Source organism: Schistocerca cancellata, chromosome 2 (genome assembly GCF_023864275.1).
Source record: "Schistocerca cancellata isolate TAMUIC-IGC-003103 chromosome 2, iqSchCanc2.1, whole genome shotgun sequence".
NCBI lineage: Eukaryota > Metazoa > Arthropoda > Insecta > Orthoptera > Acrididae > Schistocerca > Schistocerca cancellata.
The window spans coordinates 828,080,228-828,099,334 of NC_064627.1; the positions used below are offsets into that span (position 1 = coordinate 828,080,228).

Consider the following 19,107-nt stretch of genomic DNA (forward strand, 5'->3'; position numbering starts at 1 on the left):
CAAGAGTAACTGCAGCCATGGTCTCCGAGCTCATAGTCCATGCTGCTGCAAACGTCGTCGAACTGTTCGTGCAGATGGTTGTTGTCTTGCAAACGCCCCCATCTGTTGACTCAGCGATCGAGACGTGGCTGCACGATCCTTGCCATGCGGATAAGATGCCTGTCATCTCGACTGCTAGTGATAACAGGCCGTTGGGATCCAGCACGGCGTTCCTATTACCCTCCTGAACCCACCGATTCCATATTCTGCTAACAGTCATTCGATCTCGACCAACGCGATATGATAAACCGCAATCGCGACAGGCTATAATCCGACCTTTATCAAAGTCGGAAGCGTGATAGTAGGCATTTTTCCTCCTTACACGAGGCATCACAACAGCGATTCACCAGGCAACGCCGGTCAACTGCTGTTTGTGTATGAGAAATCGGTTGGAAACTTTCCTCATGTCAGCACGTTGTAGGTGTCGCCACCGGCGCCAACCTTGTGTGAATCATTTGCATATCACAACATCTTCTTCCTGTCGGTTAAATTTCGCGTCTGTAGCACGTCATCTTCGTGATGCAGCAATTTTAATGGCCATTAGTGTAACTGAACAGCTGAGTCCGATGCCCCAGGAACAAAATTTGACAGGAAGTACCCATAAATAAATGCAAAGATCTCAAGACTGGGTGAACACAGAATGAACGTACTCTCCAAAACACGTGTCTTCCTGCATAATTTGTTGTAATGGCGTGTTGGGAAAAGGAAGGCATTCATATCGGAGCGTTACGCTATAAAGAGTAACCATTAACGTCATAGACGCTATAGTTTTGACTTTATGCGTTAGGAACACTGCTATTACGTCAGGTGACGTGGCGGCCCGCGAGCTTAATTAATTATATGAATCATGCCGGAGCGGCGGGTCAACGAAGGTTGCCCATGCCAGCTTTGTAGAGTCAAATTCCCTCGTACAAAATATCTTCAAACGTCTGATTACCTTACAAATGAGTTAATGTGTTGTTTGCCTTTAAACATGTAAACAAGAAAAGGAAAGGTTTGAAATTATGCTTAAAGGTTGTTGAAAGTTGCTACCTGCTCTCGTCACGAAACATTGGATGAATATAAACTGGGTTATTTCCCTAGCAAAAGCTAGTTTTTCATGTATCACAATATTTATGACGTCATTCTCCTGAATTATGTATCGTACAGTAATATAATTTTACATGCACATTGAGTCATACATACAGATACCGTAGCGAAAAAGTGCTGCAAATAGAATTAGTGGTAAAGAAGTTATACATTAATACGTCACGGTGGATTCTGGAGGTTTAATGCACGGATAGCGAAATTTTAGTAAGCGATAAGCTTTTTTCCTTCATCGTTTTGTGGGGGATGTCAGCGGGAAAATGTTTCGTAACGGTTTGTAATTATTTTAATCTTTGCTGGAAGTCGCTAAGTGCTTTCATTCTCAAATACTGGATGAATTAAGTCTGTGTATTTGCTCGCCACCAGTTACGCTCCGTCAAGAGCAACACACGTTTTCAATTATAATACTTGGCTTATTGTGTCAAACTGCATATTGTGACAGCATTTTAAACTCGCTCAATAACTACGCTTAATATTGAAAACTGAATTCCAGGTGTTACTGCTGTGCAACTGGTACCGGGTTCCGGATTAGAGCTTCAGTCATCGTTCCGCGTGCAACACTGCACGGTATCAGAATGTTCCAAACAGCCGGGCGCGAAAGCGCGACTTTCAGTGGGGTAATATGTCGGGTTCTATTGATCACAGAGATAAGGAGTGTAGTACCTTGGATAGCCCTTGGCCTACCGACCATTTATACACCTGTCAGAAGAACAGGCATAGTGTAGCTATTCTTCAGTACAGGATAAACATTTAAACATTACGCACTTCCTCCAGAACAGGAAAATTGAGCAAATCGATTCATTCTTTAGAATTAAGTGTGTTCTAGGGTCTTCCTTAGGTGGTTCATAAATGCACCTTCGTTTATGGGCAGTTCCTCAGAAAACCCCGAAAAACCACGATTTTTGGGCACGATTAGTAGCTGCTTCAATTTCTACTCATCGCAGATGGTCAAAATTTTACCATATGCTCTTAATATGATATCCTCTGAAAATTCGAAACTTTTTTAAGTACCATTATCCGTCACCCAGATCCAGAGTTTCAAATGTACCGTAATTATGGGGATAATCACTAAAACCAGTTTTCATTCGTTTTTCCGGCGAGGGCTACAATTATCTTAATAAGTAACCATAGCACATGACTCAAGTTTTAGCTGTATTTCATTTAGACATTCACCTAATTACACCATTCTCTCATATTCGAATATCTGTATCTGTTGGCAAGATAAACACAAAAACCATTGTTTTTGCATACCAAAAGTACTAATTGTGGGGATGGCCACTTCTGTAATTTCTATTCATGACAAATCGTTGTCGGAATTTTTACCTTATGTTTGTAAGACGATATTCTCGGGGAACCTTGAAACTTTTCTCGATATTATTATCCTTTAACCGGGATCCAGAGGTTCAAAGTTACCGTGCTTACGCACGTACGTAATATCCACTCTGAGGCGTAAATGTAATATTAACTGAGGTGATGAACACAAGGCAAGGGGTCTAGGATCATCTCAAGGGTTCTGAGTTAATCAAACTATGTTTTTAGGCAGGATTTTCTCACCAATAAAATTAATAATTCGCTGTCTCTGTGTAATGGGAACTTCACACCTATACAAATATGCCCAAAGTGAGACTGCAGTGACAAAAGTGGGCTAAAAGTGTCTTAACATGTCTGAAAAGAACTTAAAATGGCAGTCAAAAATTATATAAAACTGAGGTGCAGATTAACTAAATATTTCTAATAACATTTTTACTCCTTTAAGATGCAGACCATAAGCCGGGCGTTTTCGACGAATCGCGATCGACAGGCGAAGAATCCAGAAAAGATGTAAGGCACACAGATTTGTGTTAACCTTATATTATGTGTACTTAGATGTTTTTCACTTGTTTCTAAGGATGTAAATGTGTTGAAGTATATACTCGTAAATAAACTATCAAAACTTTACTGACCTATAGATTAGGTTTATATAAGCAGTACACCCTGCTGTAGCAGGGAAAAAAGGGAACCAGCGGAAAATGTTCCTGCCGGAGCACAAAAAAGGCTAATATGTTTCTCTTTTAAACAAATCTGACAGAAAAGAAAATTTTAGCATTCGAATATATTCGTACATCTTTGTGCTGACAGAGAGTAGCAGAGAGATAGTGATATGGAAGAGAGAGGTGACAGTGCCAGTGGGAGAGAAAGAGAGAGGAGATGTTAATGGAGAGAAAGAGAAAGTGGCAGTGGAGACACTGATGGTCAGTAAGACGCAGTGGCGGTAAAAGAGAAAGAGAGTTGGATGGAGACAGAAGCAGCGTGAGCAAAAGAGAGGACTGGCGGACTGCAGCACGAAAAAATTTGCCCATTTTCCCCAACTCCCTGTACCCAAATATTAAAGTTTCCCAGTCTAGAGGTCAAAACCCCGAGGAAACCGAGGACATGCATGGAGAGGAGATAATGGTGGTTGAAGAGAAAGACAACAGACTGCAAACGAGAAAGAAAGAGAGAGTGACAGTGGGAGAGAAAAAGAACGGGACAAAGACAATGGCAGTTGACAGAGAGTCAGTGAAAGTGACAGAGAAGTTGACAGTGGTGAGCTAGTGTGAGAGAAAAGAATGAAGGCAGTGACGGAGGGAGAGACAAACAGGAGAAAGTGTCAATGGGAGAAAAATGAGACAGTGGGAGGGAGATGCTGAAAATGAAGGCTTCACTACAAAAAGAGACTGTATGAAAATGACTTTGAATGTTCTGTGTTAAAAGAGCGTGAATATGTTCGGATGCCAAAATTTTTGGCGAGGAAGATGAAATGAACACTGAGGCAGCTGGTTCCCCACTTTTATGTCAGAGCTTTTTAAAGAGAAACACATTCGCCCTTTTTGTGCTCCGACAGGAAGTGTTCTCAGCTGGAGTATATTATGAAAATTTTTGTTAAGAAATTATTGTTAATGTATCTTAATTTTTGTTTCCCTAAATTTCGGTTCATGTCTAGTTTGCCCTGTGATGGAGCTGATTAGTTGATGGGTGCTTAGCAAGCCCCCTGAATACAGCAGCTGGTTTCTGTGACAGGGACTCTCTTCTGGCCAACTTTATGTTGGGTGCCACGTGTGTTTGGTGAACACAGCAACTTATATCAGCTATGGATGACCACATAACGGTCTGGAACCAGTCCCACACCATCTACAAGCGCTGCAAGGCGCCCAATGTGCTCTTTCAAGGACGTCACGACCACAGGGTCTTCATAAATTAGCTATACAAAAATAGCCTTTAATTGAGAAAAGGTAAATAACTTACAGATGTTTCCAGAATGAGATTTTCACTCTGCAGCGGAGTGTGCGCTGATATGAAACTTCCTGGCAGATTAAAACTGTGTGCCGGACCGCAGAAATAAAGCTGTGAGGACGGGGCGCGAGTCGTGCTTGGTTAGCTCAGTTGATAGAGCACTTGCCCGCAAAAGGCAAAGGTCCCGAGTTCGAGTCTCGGTCCGGCATACAGTTTTAATCTGCCAGGAAGTTTCAACTTACAGATGTGTTTCATACAGCACGGGATGTAGTATATGTTCAAGTTTTATTTCCGGTTAACCCTGGTATTCTCCGAAGTTCCCGCAAGGTTGTATGAGCTAATGAGTTATTACAAAAGTCATCAAGGAGTCGTGTAACGGCGCGGAGGGGGCGCAGTGTTGTCTACGGTTTCATGAATCCAAAACGGCTACCGCAGTTCAGAGACAATTTAGGACTAAATATCGCAAGCCACCACCTTAAAGACAAACTGTTCTTAATTGGTACAACCGTTTCAACGAAATTGGCTGTGTATCACACAGGACGCCGGGTCAGGGTCGGCCAGCAGTCTCTGACTCAGCAACTAAACAAGTTCCACAGTCTTACTTTCGCAGTATAGGTAAATCAACAAGACGTGCCGGCTTAGAAAAGAATATGAGTAGTATTACAGTGGGGAGGGTATTACGGAAATGTCTGTCATTCAAACCCTACAAACTAGAACCGTTGCAAGCTTTAAGTGAAAGTGCCAAAGAAAAACGAGCTGAGTTTTGTGTATAAATTTTTAAAAAAATGTAGACTGACGATAATTTTATTAATAAAATTGTTTTCAGTGACAAAGCAACCTTCCATCCCTGCGGTAAAGTGAATCGGCATAGTGTTCGGATATGGGGTGAGCAGAAACCACGTCACGTAATCGAACATGTACAGGACTTGACTAAGTTAAACGTTTTTTTCGCTGTAAGCCGTAACAAGATTTACGGTCATTTCTTTTTTGCCGTGTTAACTGTAACAGGCATATTGTACCTACACACGCCTGAGCATTATCTAATGCCTCAGTTACGACAGGATACGAGTACAGAATTTATTTTCCAGCAAGATGGCGCGCCACCACATTATCATCGTGAAGTTCTCTCTTATCTTCGTAGCAACGTACCGACTTGGAATGGACGTGGTGGATCAATATCCTGATCACAACGATCACCTGATTTCACACCAATGGACTTCTGTGTATGGAGTTACATTAAAGACAGAGTGTTCGTTCCTCCGCTTCCAGGAAACGTCGACGAGCTGCAACAACGGATGACACAATCAGTTGCCACCATACATCAAGACTTGCTTCATAGGATTTGGCAGGAAATTAATTACAGATGCCGTGTTACAAAAGGTAGCCACGATGAACATTGGTACATACATTGAAGCGCCAAAAAAAGCTGGTATAGGCAAGCGTATTCAAATACAGAGATACGTAAATAGGCAGAATACGGCGCTGCGGTCGGCAACCCCTATAAAGGACAAGTGCCTGGCACAGTTGTTACATCGGTTACTACTGCTAAAATGGCAGGTTATCAAAATTTGAACGTGGTGGTTTAGTCGGCGCACGAGCGATGGGACACAGCATCTCCGAGGTAGCGATGAAGTGGGGATTTTCCCGTACGACCATTTCACGAATGTACCGTGAATATCACGAATCCGGTGAAACATCAAATCTCCGACATCGCCGCGGCCGGGAAAAGATCCTGTAAGAATGGCACCAACGACCACTGAAGAGAATCGTTCAGCGTGACAGAAGTGCAACCCTCCCGCAAATTGTTGCAGATTTCAATGCTGGGCCTTCAACAGGTCTCAGCGTGCGAATCATTCAACGAATCAATATAGATATGGGCTTTCGGAGCCGAATGCCCACTCGTGTACCCTTGATAACTGCACGGCACAAAACTTTACGTCTCGCCTGGGCCGATCAACAGCGATGATGACTGGAAATATGTTGCCAGGTCGGACGAGTCTCGTTTCAAATTGTATCGAGCGGATGGACGTGTACGGGTATGGAAACAACTTCATGAATCTGTGGATCCTGCATGTCAGCAGGGCAATGTTCAAGCTGGTGGAAGCTCTGTAATGGTGTGGGGAGTGTGCAATAGGAGTGATATGAGACCCCTGATACGTCTAGATACGATTCTGGCAGGTGACACGTACGTAAGCATCCTGTTTGATCACCTGCGACCATTCATGTTCATTGTGCATTCCGACGGATTTGGGGAATTCCAGCAGGGGAATGCGGCACCTGACACGTCCAGAATTGCTACAGAGTGACTCCAGGGACACTCTTCTGAGTTTAAACACTTCCGCAAGCCACCAAACTCCCCAGGACATGACCATTATTGACCGTATATGGGATGCCTTGAAACGTACTGTTCAGAAGAGATCTTCACCCCCTCGTACTCTTACGGATTTATGGCCAGCCCTGCAGGATTCATGGTGTCAGTTCGCTCCAGCACTACTTCAGACACTAGTTGAGTCCACGTCACGTCGTGTTGCGGCACTCCTGCGTGCTCGCGGCGGCCCTACACGATATTTAGGCAGGTGTTCCAGTTTCTTTGGCTGTTCAGCGTCAAACTTGAAGCTATACTGCATTCAATGCTGTATCAAGTGTGTGTGTGTTGGGGCTTATGGGCGCTCAACGTCGAGGTCATCAGCGCTCTGGCACACATCAAAAGGAACGAATGTGGACAGACCTAATAAAACTGAAGCACATACGGAAAGAAAGCGGGAAAAGAAGGAAAATGCTACATAAGAAAGTAAAGCGTAAGGAAAGCGAAAACGTAGCAACAAGAATGCCACAGGAAATTGTCATTGGCTGGCCACTTACATAAAGTATGGGCGAGCTTGTCACACAGTGAGCAAATTAAGATCCTCTCCCTAAAATCTTTGTAAAAATATTTGACATGGCACAGAACTTTAAAACTTTAACCACATTCGTCCGAGTGTTGCCTAAAAGAGATGGCAGGTCCGCGGGCAAGTCAGCCGCGGCCCGCTGGTCAGAAAATAAAACGCAATCCAATAAAACGTGGAGCACAGTGACCTGGACGCCACAAGCACCACACATTGGAGGGTCCTCTCGCTGGAGCAGGAAGCCATGCGTCATAGGGCTATGGCCTATCCGAAGCCGAGTGAGGAGAACCTCGTCCCGTCGACATTTCCGTAAGTTATTTACCTTTTTCGCAATTAATGATTAGGTTGGTTGGTTGGCTGATTCGGGGGAGGGCACCAAACAGCGAGGTCATCCGTCCCATCGGATTAGGAAAGAATGGTGAAGAAAGGCGGCCGTGCCCTTTCGAAGGAACCATCCCATTAGGGAAGAATGGAGAAGGAAGGCGGGTGTGCCCTTTCAAAGGAACCACCCCGGCACTTTCCAGAAGCGATTTAGGGAAATCACGAAAGACGTAAATCGGGTTTGGACCCTCGTCTTCCCGAATGCGGGTCCAGTGTGCTAACCACTGCGCCATCTCGCTCGCCAATTAAAGGTTTCTTTTGTATAACTAATTTATAAATACGCTGTGTTTTGTCCGGAAACTTTTTTACAAAATATATATGAAGGCAGTAACTGTTCTCGAAAGAATAGATACTGTAGATGACCGTTCAGCCTTTCCCTGGAATAAATGATGACTAACTGAAACCATCAGCTGCCGACAGGTGTTGATGTACCTCGATGTGGACAGCTGAAAATGTGTGCCCCGACCGGGACTCGAACCCGGGATCTCCTGCTTACATGGAAGACGCTCTATCCATCTGAGCCACCGAGGACACATATGAATAGCGCGACTGATGGATAGAGCGTCTGCCATGTAAGCAGGAGATCCCGGGTTCGAGTCCCGGTCGGGGCACACATTTTCAGCTGTCCACATCGAGGTATACCAACACCTGTCGGCAGCTGATGGTTTCAGTTAGTCATCATTTATTTTTTACAAAAGTCATGGCTCGGTAGCATACTCACACGTCAGGTGTGATCTTTCTAACGGGCTGCTGAGGCAGCACGATGGGTGCTGGCAGCGGCTTAGGGGTCGAGCGCTCTTGCGAGAAGCGGTGGGGCGGGGCCGCGGGCAGGACGACCTCTGCCGGCTGCGGGAGGAGTGCCGGCGGGGGTGGCGGAGGCGGCAGCGGCGCCGCCGTCGTCGCGGGGGTGGAGGGCTGCCCCCTGGACTGGTGCCCGAAGCGCTGCAGCACGGGCGTCGCCTCCTCCGGCTGCTCCGGCAGTCTGAGCCTCGGGGGCGGTGGGGGCGGCGACGGGGGCGTGCGCGGTGGCGCCGACGTCGAGGTGGGCGCCCTCTGCTGCACTGCGAAGCGGTGCGGAACGTGCGCGGGCTCTGCCGGCTGGTCGGGCAGGGTTACCAGCGGAGGCGGTGGGGGCGGCGGCGGAAGCGGAGACCCGGCGCTGGGGGCGGCCGCGGGGCCCCTGGCGTTCTTGGAGACCAGCACGCGGGCCCTGCCCCTGGCCGGCGGATCGGTGGAGGCGGCCGGGGCGCGGCGCAGCACGAACAGGGGGTCCTGTGCCGCGCTGGCGTGCAGGCACGCTAACGTCACCTGCGCACGCGACACAAACAAGAATTACCAATCACTGTCAGCAGCTCACTTATTCGGACAGCTTGGGGTCATTTCCATTCCAAATTATTGGAAATCCGAGTATAAGCATGTTTCCAAAAATATTTATTTGAAGGTTATTAGGAATGTAAGATACAAGGGCGTGTTGAGAAGTAATGCCTCCAAACTTTTCTATGTGAAAAATCTTAAAAAGCTTTTAAAAATAAAACTAACGTTTTTAACATTCTATATCTTCCTCTTGTCTACATATTTGCAGTCCTCTTCCGCTAGAAGGCTCAGAATTGTAGCGTGTAATATGGCGATGTGTAACGTAACTTTGTCGATGCGTGAGAAACAGCGTGCTGTAATCGAATTTCGAATTCAAAGAGATCGTCCACATGTGGTAATGTGAGGCTGCAGTCTAGCGCTGCGACGTCTGCAAGATTCCGGCGCCTTGTGTTCACTGTCATCGATCATCATCCGTACAGTCCCCATTTGGCCCCATCCCATTTTCATCTGTCTCCAAAGCTTAAAGCACATATTTGAGGACTTCACTTTGATAGTGACAAAGCGGTGCAAGCGGCACTGATGTTATGGCTCCGTCAACAAACTCAAACATTCTACAGTGACGGTATCAACGAACTATTCTCTCGTTGGGAGCAATGTGTTCGTCCCCAGGATAACCACGTTGAGAAATAAATATGAAGACGTGAAGAATACAGATGTAGAATGTTAATAAGGTTTGTTTTACTTAAAAAGCCATGAGATATATCACATAAAAAATTCGGGGCATTACTTTTCAGCACGCCCTCGAGCAACGTGTGTAGCGGTTAAAAAAACCTGCATGAAATGTAAATTATCTGAAATACTGTACAATATAACTTGAAAACATGTCATGTAATGGTACTACAGTAAAGAAAAATGGGATTAAACAAATTAAAGTTAAAATAAGCTTGCCAAGGTTACACTGAACAAGCTTAATACACAGATGGTTTCAAAATCTTGGCATCAAAGGTCTAAGGGTGACAGACCACTTCAGGGGGAACAACTTTCGTTACAAATTGTTCCCTGTCGCTCCCAGGCGACATTATGCGTCCTCTAGTATTGCTTGTGCCCCTCTGTGGCGTGCAAACCTCTTGCGTGTTGCCTGTAATCCAGTCACCTGCTCCTTATGAGAGTCGAGGGGATAGGGCAGAGGGGGTAGGCCCAGCAAAATTAAAGTTACTGATTCGCTTATGGAGTATCTTTATCCGCTCAGGGATACTCATTCTTAAGGTAATCGTACTGAAAATCACTCAATAAATTTTCTGGGGTAGGTAGTATGTAGCATACCTGGTTAGTAGACCCTGTTAGCTCGGTGAAATCTCGTCGTCCCAGGGCCGGTGAATATTAAAGGACGCCTAACATCGCTGGGATGGTTTGTCGAACATCACCACTAAAGTCTGCTGCAAGAACTTAGAAACACCCTGTATCGTCCTACTGCAAATATACATTACTGTATTAATCCAAAAATCTGCTCTGTACTCAAAATTTATATGCTGCAATTACTGCTCAATGGTATGTACGTTAGCAGTTATTTGCTGCTGTTATACGGGTCTACAATGATATCGCCCACAGGAGCCAAAGAGTTACGACAGTCTAACGTTGATACGTGGCAATATTTTCATCGCCAATTTCTGTTGATAATGGTCTGGAGGACTAACTTATTTGCGGCTGAGACTCCTTTTGTACACAGTTATTTTTTCTGTTACTGGCGCATCTCTTTTAGAGTGAGGTAATAGGTTTGATAGTCCGAATTAATGTAAATAAAGTCGATAAGTGTGCCCAATGACAAATTTTCAGTTCTCCAAAACAGTCTAATTCATTTCGACGTACAGCATCTCCACTTGAACTTTCCCCACACGTTTTTCTGATAGAGCTACTTTGTCAATTACGGAATCTGAACACCAGTCCAATACTAGCTTTGAAATATGTTTGGCATAATTTATCTGTAAATCTTTCTACTGCTACGTGAAGCTCGATCATTTTTACAGGAACAACGACAGAGCATTGGTATCTGTGCTGGGTAAACACAGCACTACAAGTGGTGAAAAGATTTTTACTCTTAGATCGTTTTCTTTTAGCAGAAAGTATGAATTTTTATTTCGATGTTTCTATTTCCTAAAAAGTGGATATTAATGCAGAACTCTGTCAAACACTCTAGGTAGAAGTATCGGCGTGTATTTTACGTAGCATTCTCGCTTTATCTTTTATATGTAAAAATCTATATTTACTTTCAATACTGTATTACACTTCAACATACTTTTAAGCTTATAATTTATAGAGTGCAGCAATCAGTCGTCCTTTTTAGATTTAATTGTGCAAATCCAGATTTCGGCTAGTAGCTAGCCATTCTCGGTGCGCTGTTTTTTATTCTCAATGCATGTAAGTCCCTGTTGTTCGGGCGGCAGTCACAGTTCTTTGTGATTTTACAAAGCATAATATAACTAATAATTTTCTTAAATTATTGGGGGGGCCTCTGCCCCCCCTCCCCCCAAAACGAATTTTTGTGGGGGCTCGGGCCCCCCCAGGCCCCATGGAGAAGGGAGATTTATGAGCTTGGTGCGAATGATGTTCGGTACAGTAAGGAAGCTTTCACTTCACCAAAAATGGTTTATATGGCTCCTAGCTCCGCAGATGATGGAGGAATTGAAAGAATATATGATGAGATGAAAGAATTTATTCAGATAGTTAAGGGGCTCCGGAAAGGCTCAAAATCATGAAAAGTTCAATTTTTACTTTTTTGCGTTTTCTGAATCTGCAGACTATTACCTTTTAATAGATATATAATTTATTCAATTCCGAAGACTACAACTATTTTTAAATTTTGTTTGAAATGTGTTCTACATGGGCGTGACCCACTGTGGCGCTGTTAAACTGCTGTCAAATGGTGTTATTATTAACGTCCGTGTTCATCAGGTACATTTTAGTGATGTGAGATAAAGTATGTGTTGTGGCTAACCTGTGATGGTTCAATATATATCGCTGGTGTGATTGTCGATTGTTTCATGTTTATTTACTCTGTCGTTATCTCGAAAATATTCGTAATTAATTCTGTTTCTTGAGTCTCTGTTTTGTTGAAGTATAATAATGAGTAAAAGTAAGTTATTAGAAATCCTCTGAAGGCTTTTAAGAAAAGGAGAAATGTTGGAAAGCCAAAGGTATGTGTCATTACTGTAAACAATAAAGACGATAACCACGTGAGTGAACCTAACCTCTCAAGTACACCTGCCCATAGCAGTCAAAGTGGGAAAGAAAATACTTCACAGGAGAAGCTTGGTTCAATGAGTGAAAACTATGAATGTTTTATGGGCGAATCGGATGTGAATGAAATATTTGATATGTCGGTTCTCAAAGGAATTTTTTCAAACTGTGTAAGATGTATTTATTGTAGTGAAGTTGGTCTGGAACTCTCCATAATAAAGCACGTAGGACTTGCTAGTGAAATACAACTGAAATGTGATAAGTGTTCATACATGACCACCTTTTGGAACAGTGTTGCAGTAACTGCAACTGAAGAAAATGGTAGCAAAATCTACGAACACAGCATTAGATTTGTTTATTCCTTGCGTTCAGTTGGTAAGCTTGCTACTGCAGGTGCAATTTTCTGTGGCATCATGAATCTTCCAAATCCCCCAACCAAGTTTACGACCTATAATAAATTAATAAGGTCTAAAGTAGAAGATGTCTGTATAGAATCTATGAAGAACGCTGTGGAAGAGGCAGTAATGGAAAATAATGGTAACAGAGATTTGACTGCAACGTTCGACGGTACCTGGCATAAACGGGGACACACATCTCTTCATGGTGTAGTATCTGCCACCAGTATGTATACAGGGAAAGTTTTAGATGTAGCAGTAATATCAAAGTATTGTAGATGTCCACAAAAATATAAAGGTACACATGAAAATAATTGCAAAGCTAACTATAGTGGCAGTAGTGGAGGAATGGAAGTGGCTGGTGTTGCCAGTATATTCCAGCGTTCTGAGGCGTGTGATAAAGTGCGATATGCTAATTACCTTGGTGACGGTGATTCTAAAAGTTTCAAACATGTTCAAGGACTGAAGCCCTATGGTGATGATGTTGTAGTGCAGAAATTTGAGTGTATTGGACACGTACAGAAGCGAATGGGAACAAGACTTCGGCGACTGAAAACTTCGTACAAAAAACAAAAACTCAGTGATGGTAAAGGGTTGGATGGGAAGGGAAGGTTAACTGACAGTGTAATTGACAAAATACAGAACTATTATGGAATGGCTATTAGGCAAAATACACAAAGTGTCGACGAAATGAAGAAGGCTGTTTGGGCTCTTTTTTTTCATACTTCTTCAACCGATGAAAATCCCCAACATAGCTTGTGTCCCAAAGAAGAAGACAGTTGGTGTAAATACACTCCTGGAAATGGAAAAAAGAACACATTGACACCGGTGTGTCAGACCCACCATACTTGCTCCGGACACTGCGAGAGGGCTGTACAAGCAATGATCACACGCACGGCACAGCGGACACACCAGGAACCGCGGTGTTGGCCGTCGAATGGCGCTAGCTGCGCAGCATTTGTGCACCGCCGCCGTCAGTGTCAGCCAGTTTGCCGTGGCATACGGAGCTCCATCGCAGTCTTTAACGCTGGTAGCATGCCGCGACAGCGTGGACGTGAACCGTATGTGCAGCTGACCGACTTTGAGCGAGGGCGTATAGTGGGCATGCGGGAGGCCGGGTGGACGTACCGCCGAATTGCTCAACACGTGGGGCGTGAGGTCTCCACAGTACATCGATGTTGTCGCCAGTGGTCGGCGGAAGGTGCACGTGCCCGTCGACCTGGGACCGGACCGCAGCGACGCACGGATGCACGCCAAGACCGTAGGATCCTACGCAGTGCCGTAGGGGACCGCACCGCCACTTCCCAGCAAATTAGGGACACTGTTGCTCCTGGGGTATCGGCGAGGACCATTCGCAACCGTCTCCATGAAGCTGGGCTACGGTCCCGCACACCGTTAGGCCGTCTTCCGCTCACGCCCCAACATCGTGCAGCCCGCCTCCAGTGGTGTCGCGACAGGCGTGAATGGAGGGACGAATGGAGACGTGTCGTCTTCAGCGATGAGAGTCGCTTCTGCCTTGGTGCCAATGATGGTCGTATGCGTGTTTGGCGCCGTGCAGGTGAGCGCCACAATCAGGACTGCATACGACCGAGGCACACAGGGCCAACACCCGGCATCATGGTGTGGGGAGCGATCTCCTACACTGGCCGTACACCACTGGTGATCGTCGAGGGGACACTGAATAGTGCACGGTACATCCAAACCGTCATCGAACCCATCGTTCTACCATTCCTAGACCGGCAAGGGAACTTGCTGTTCCAACAGGACAATGCACATCCGCATGTATCCCGTGCCACCCAACGTGCTCTGGAAGGTGTAAGTCAACTACCCTGGCCAGCAAGATCTCCGGATCTGTCCCCCATTGAGCATGTTTGGGACTGGATGAAGCGTCGTCTCACGCGGTCTGCACGTCCAGCACGAACGCTGGTCCAACTGAGGCGCCAGGTGGAAATGGCATGGCAATCCGTTCCACAGGACTACATCCAGCATCTCTACGATCGTCTCCATGGGAGAATAGCAGCCTGCATTGCTGCGAAAGGTGGATATACACTGTACTAGTGCCGACATTGTGCATGCTCTGTTGCCTGTGTCTATGTGCCTGTGGTTCTGTCAGTGTGATCATGTGATGTATCTGACCCCAGGAATGTGTCAATAAAGTTTCCCCTTCCTGGGACAATGAATTCACGGTGTTCTTATTTCAATTTCCAGGAGTGTATAACAAAGGATTGCTAACTGGTGAAGTGTACACTCATAAGCATAGTCTGCCTCATGCAATAATGGAGGTGATAAAACCTATTTTCAGAGACTTAGCAGCACCTGAACTGTTGAAAAAGTGTATTCACGGAAAAACTCAAAACCCCAATGAAAGTGTAAATAGTGTTATATGGTCGAGAATCCCCAAGACTGTATTTGTTGGAATAGAAACACTTCACTTTGGTGTGTATGATGCTGTTGCGACTTTCAATGATGGCAACATTGTAAGGTGCAAGGTATTTAGAAATATGGGAATGAAGATAGGTTCTAACATGGTACGAGCGATGCTTGCTTTAGACAAGGAACGCCTTCGGGCTGCAGACAGGGCTGTAAAGAGTCTAGAAATACAAGCAAGAGTAAACAGGAGGAGGAACAAGAGGAAGCTGGAGGAGGAGTTTGCAGAGGATGAAGATAATCCATCCTATGGACCTGGAATGCACTAAAAAGTTAATCCAATCTTTGTCACTCGATTCCCAAAACTTTTATTTTCTCATACTAATTACATGTTTTCTAAGGATCTTCCAAACATATTTGTTTAAAACTTTCAGTAAATGTTACACAGTACCTTCTGCATAATTTAACACAGCCTTTTTCCAAAAAACTGTATATTTTTGAATATATAAATAAAAAATTGCAAAAAAGTGTTGTGAATTTTCATTACAATTGAAAAAAAATCATCTTTAATAACTGAACTAAAATTTTGTAAAATCCCTGTGTTAAGTTGTAGCCCATATTCAATAAATAATCTGTAAAAAGTTCAACTTCCTACCCCAAATACTTTGTGAGGAAAGATGTAATTTATAAGCGTTATTTTAACATTGCAAGTATAGGGCGTTCCGGAGCCCCTTAAAGAAGACGAAAATTTAATTGTGATGGCGGACTGGAATTCGATGCACGGAAAGGAATAGAAGGAAAAAATGCAGAACATGGAGCGGTGCAAAGTAATGAAAGGAAGAGTTGCCTGGTAGCATTTGGCTCAGAGGTCAGTTTAATCATTGCAAACACTTGGTTTAAAAATCAAGCAAAAAGGCAGCATGCATGGAAGAGACCTGGAGACAACGTAAGGTTTCAAATAGATTACATGACGGTAAGATAAAGATTTCGAAACTAAACATTAAACTGCAAAACATTCTAGGGGTAGATGTGGACTCTGACCATAATGTATTGGTTATCAACTGTATATTAAAACTGAATAAACTGCAGAAATGGAGGAAATTAACGAGATAGAATTTTGATAAGTTAAAGGAACCGAAAGCTGTCGACAGTCTGAAAGGTAGCATTACACAACGATTGACTACAACAACGGATAGGAATGCTATAGAAGATGAATGGGAGTCTCTGAGAGATGGATTTATTTGAAAGTCGCAAACCTACAGAGTACATTTCTGTTTTCACAGAGTAAAAATAAATAATGGGAACAAGAATAAAGAAACAATTGCATCACACATATGGAAGTATTAATAGCAACAATAATAATTATTCTTATTATTAATACTTATTCCTATTATTGTTATAATTATTACTATTAATACTTTGGCACGTGTGATGTAATTGTTTCTTTAGTCTTCTGTTCCGATTGTTAATGTTTATTCTGTGAAACTGCAATCGTACTATATATGTCTGCTACTTTCAGTTAAACGAAGCTGCTAATAGAACATTGCTATAAACTCCGAGCAGTCCTTTCATATGTCAGGAACATATTGTCCCATATAACAGTTTCACACGTATTGCAGTACAAGAATTGCCATAAACAGGGCTCGAACCCGTGACCGTTGGTACGACAAACTAATGCTCTACATACTTCCCCAGTAGAGTTGCACCACACAGACGCTCACCAGTTACGCTTTTCCTGTGCTCCATGGGTCAGGTGTTACGTATTACTTACCGTTTACCCACTTTATCCTGGACGACAGCACATAGTACAAACTATATTGGAGTTCTGATTGTTACTCTGTCAATATACGACGTTTTGTAGCGATCTGACTGACTGACAATTGGAGGTTTGCGTGTCAGACGCTCAGCCGTTAAAATGCAACGGGCTTGTATGGAAGTAATGGTTGAACACTATGGAATGAACAGACTAACGAGTACAGGATATGAATTGAAAGTAAACCGAAGAAAGAGGAAAGTTGTGAAGAGTAACAGAAATGAGATTAGCTATCAACTTAACATTAAAACTCGTACCACGAAGTAGACGAAGTTAATTCTGCTACCCTGGAAGCGAAATAACATATGACGGAATAAGCAAGGAGGACATAAAAAGTAGACTAGCACAGGCAAAGAGGGCGTTCCTGATCAAAAGAAGTCCATTAGTATCAAACATAGGCCGTAATTGGAGGAAGGAGTTTAGGAGAACGTAGGTCAGGAGGACAGTATTGTACGCTAGTGAATCATGGACAGTAAGAAAGCCGGAAGAGTAGAGAATTGAAGCGTTTGAGATGTCGTATACAATGATATAAATGTTAATTGGACTCGTAAGGTAAGGAATGAAGAAATTCTCTGCAGAATCGGCGAATCGAGAAACGTTTGGAAAACACTGACAAAAAGAAGGGACAGGATGATAGGACATGTGTTAAGGCATCAGGTAATAACTTCCGTGATACTAGGAGTTGTAGAGGGTAAAAACTGTAGGGGAAGACAGATATTGTAATACATCCAACAAATAATTAAGGATATAGGGAGCAAACGCTATCGGCCGTATCAAATGTGTCGCAAGACTGATGACGTAAAAAGATTATTGCCAAGCAGTACAGGAAAATTGACTGATGATGATCGAAGTGGATGAAATATAAAATGCCAGTAACAAGAAATAATGTTCTGACATAAAAAAAAATGGTTCAAATGGCTCTGAGCACTATGCGACTTAACTTCTGAGGTCATCAGTCGCCTAGAACGTAGAACTAATTAAACCTAACTAACCTAAGGACATCTCACACATCCATGCCCGAGGCAGGATTCGAACCTGCGACCGTAGCGGTCGCTCGGCTCCAGACTATAGCGCCAAGAACCGCACGGCCACTCCGGCCGGCGTGTTGACATCAAATATAAATTTAAATTTGATGAAGTCTTTTCTAAAGGTATTTGCTTCGAATGTAGCCTTGTATGGAAGTGAAACGTGGAAGATAAACTATAGAGGCAAGAGCAGAACTGAAGCTGTTCAAACGTGATGCTCCACAAGAATACTGAATGTTAGATGCGTAGATTGGGTAAGTAATGATGAGATGGGCCGCCCGGTTAGCCGAGCGGTCTAACGCATGGCTTTCCGGAGTGGGAAGGAGCGCCTGGTCCCCGGCACGAATCCACCCGGCGGAGTCGCGTCGCGGTCCGGTGTGCCGGCCAGTCTGTGAATGCTTTTTAGGCGGTTTTCCATCTGCCTTGGCGAATGCGGGGTGGTTCCCCTTATTCCGCCTCAGCTACACTATGTCGGTGATTGCTGCACAAACAAGTTCTCCACGTACGCGTACATCGCCATTACTCTACCACGCTTACTCGTCTGGTATGAGACGTTCCCTGGGTGAATGGGGCGGGGTGGGGTGGGGTGGGGTGGGGTGGGGCTCCACCAGGGGCAGATCCGCACAATAACTCTGGGTTCGGTGTGGGGCAGCGGAGGGGTGAACTGGACTGCGGTAGTCGTCTGGGATTGTTGACCACTGCGGCTGCGGCGGGGACGGAGCTTCTCCGTCGTTTCTAGGTCCCCGGTTAACATACAATACAATACAATGATGAGATATTGATTCGAATTGTTGAGAAAATAAATGTATGGCACAACTTGACTACATGAAGGGATCAGTTGATACGACACGTCCAGGGGTATCGTCCATTTGACAGAGGAGGTAAGTGTCGAGATTAAAATTTTTAAGGCAGACCACAGTTTGAATATAGTTCAAATGGATGTGGGTTGCAGATGTTTTACAGAGATAAAGAGGCTTGCGCAACATATATTAGAGTGAAGAGTTGCATCAAATCAGTCTTCCGACTGCAGACAACGGCGGCAGCAGCAGCAGCAACAACAATAACTCTCGATGATAATAATAACTGGTGCTTTGAAGTCAGGTACTGGGTCATACTAGGATACATCATTCCCCAAGAGCACAACCTGCGAAATGCAGTTTGACTTTCTACGCTACCTTGCTTTGAATAATATAACGCAGAACGTTATAATCAGAACAACGAATGTCCGACAGAAACAATACAATAATGCCGGATGTTGCCGAAGGAAGTGTAATAGCAAAGGTAACGTTCTCAATATTCTCTGACGAAATTCCAGT

At 44.2% G+C, this 19,107-nt stretch overlaps 1 protein-coding gene across 1 annotated transcript in view; it reads right to left on the reverse strand.

The window, feature by feature from the left end:
* Positions 1-19,107, reverse strand: part of LOC126159031 (uncharacterized) — a 35,677-nt gene that overhangs the window by 16,015 nt on the left and 555 nt on the right. Inside the window, exon 2 of the mRNA XM_049916486.1 lies at positions 8,365-8,951. Within this exon, the coding sequence (XP_049772443.1) occupies positions 8,365-8,951 (587 nt within the window). The remainder of the gene's footprint in view (positions 1-8,364; positions 8,952-19,107) is intronic.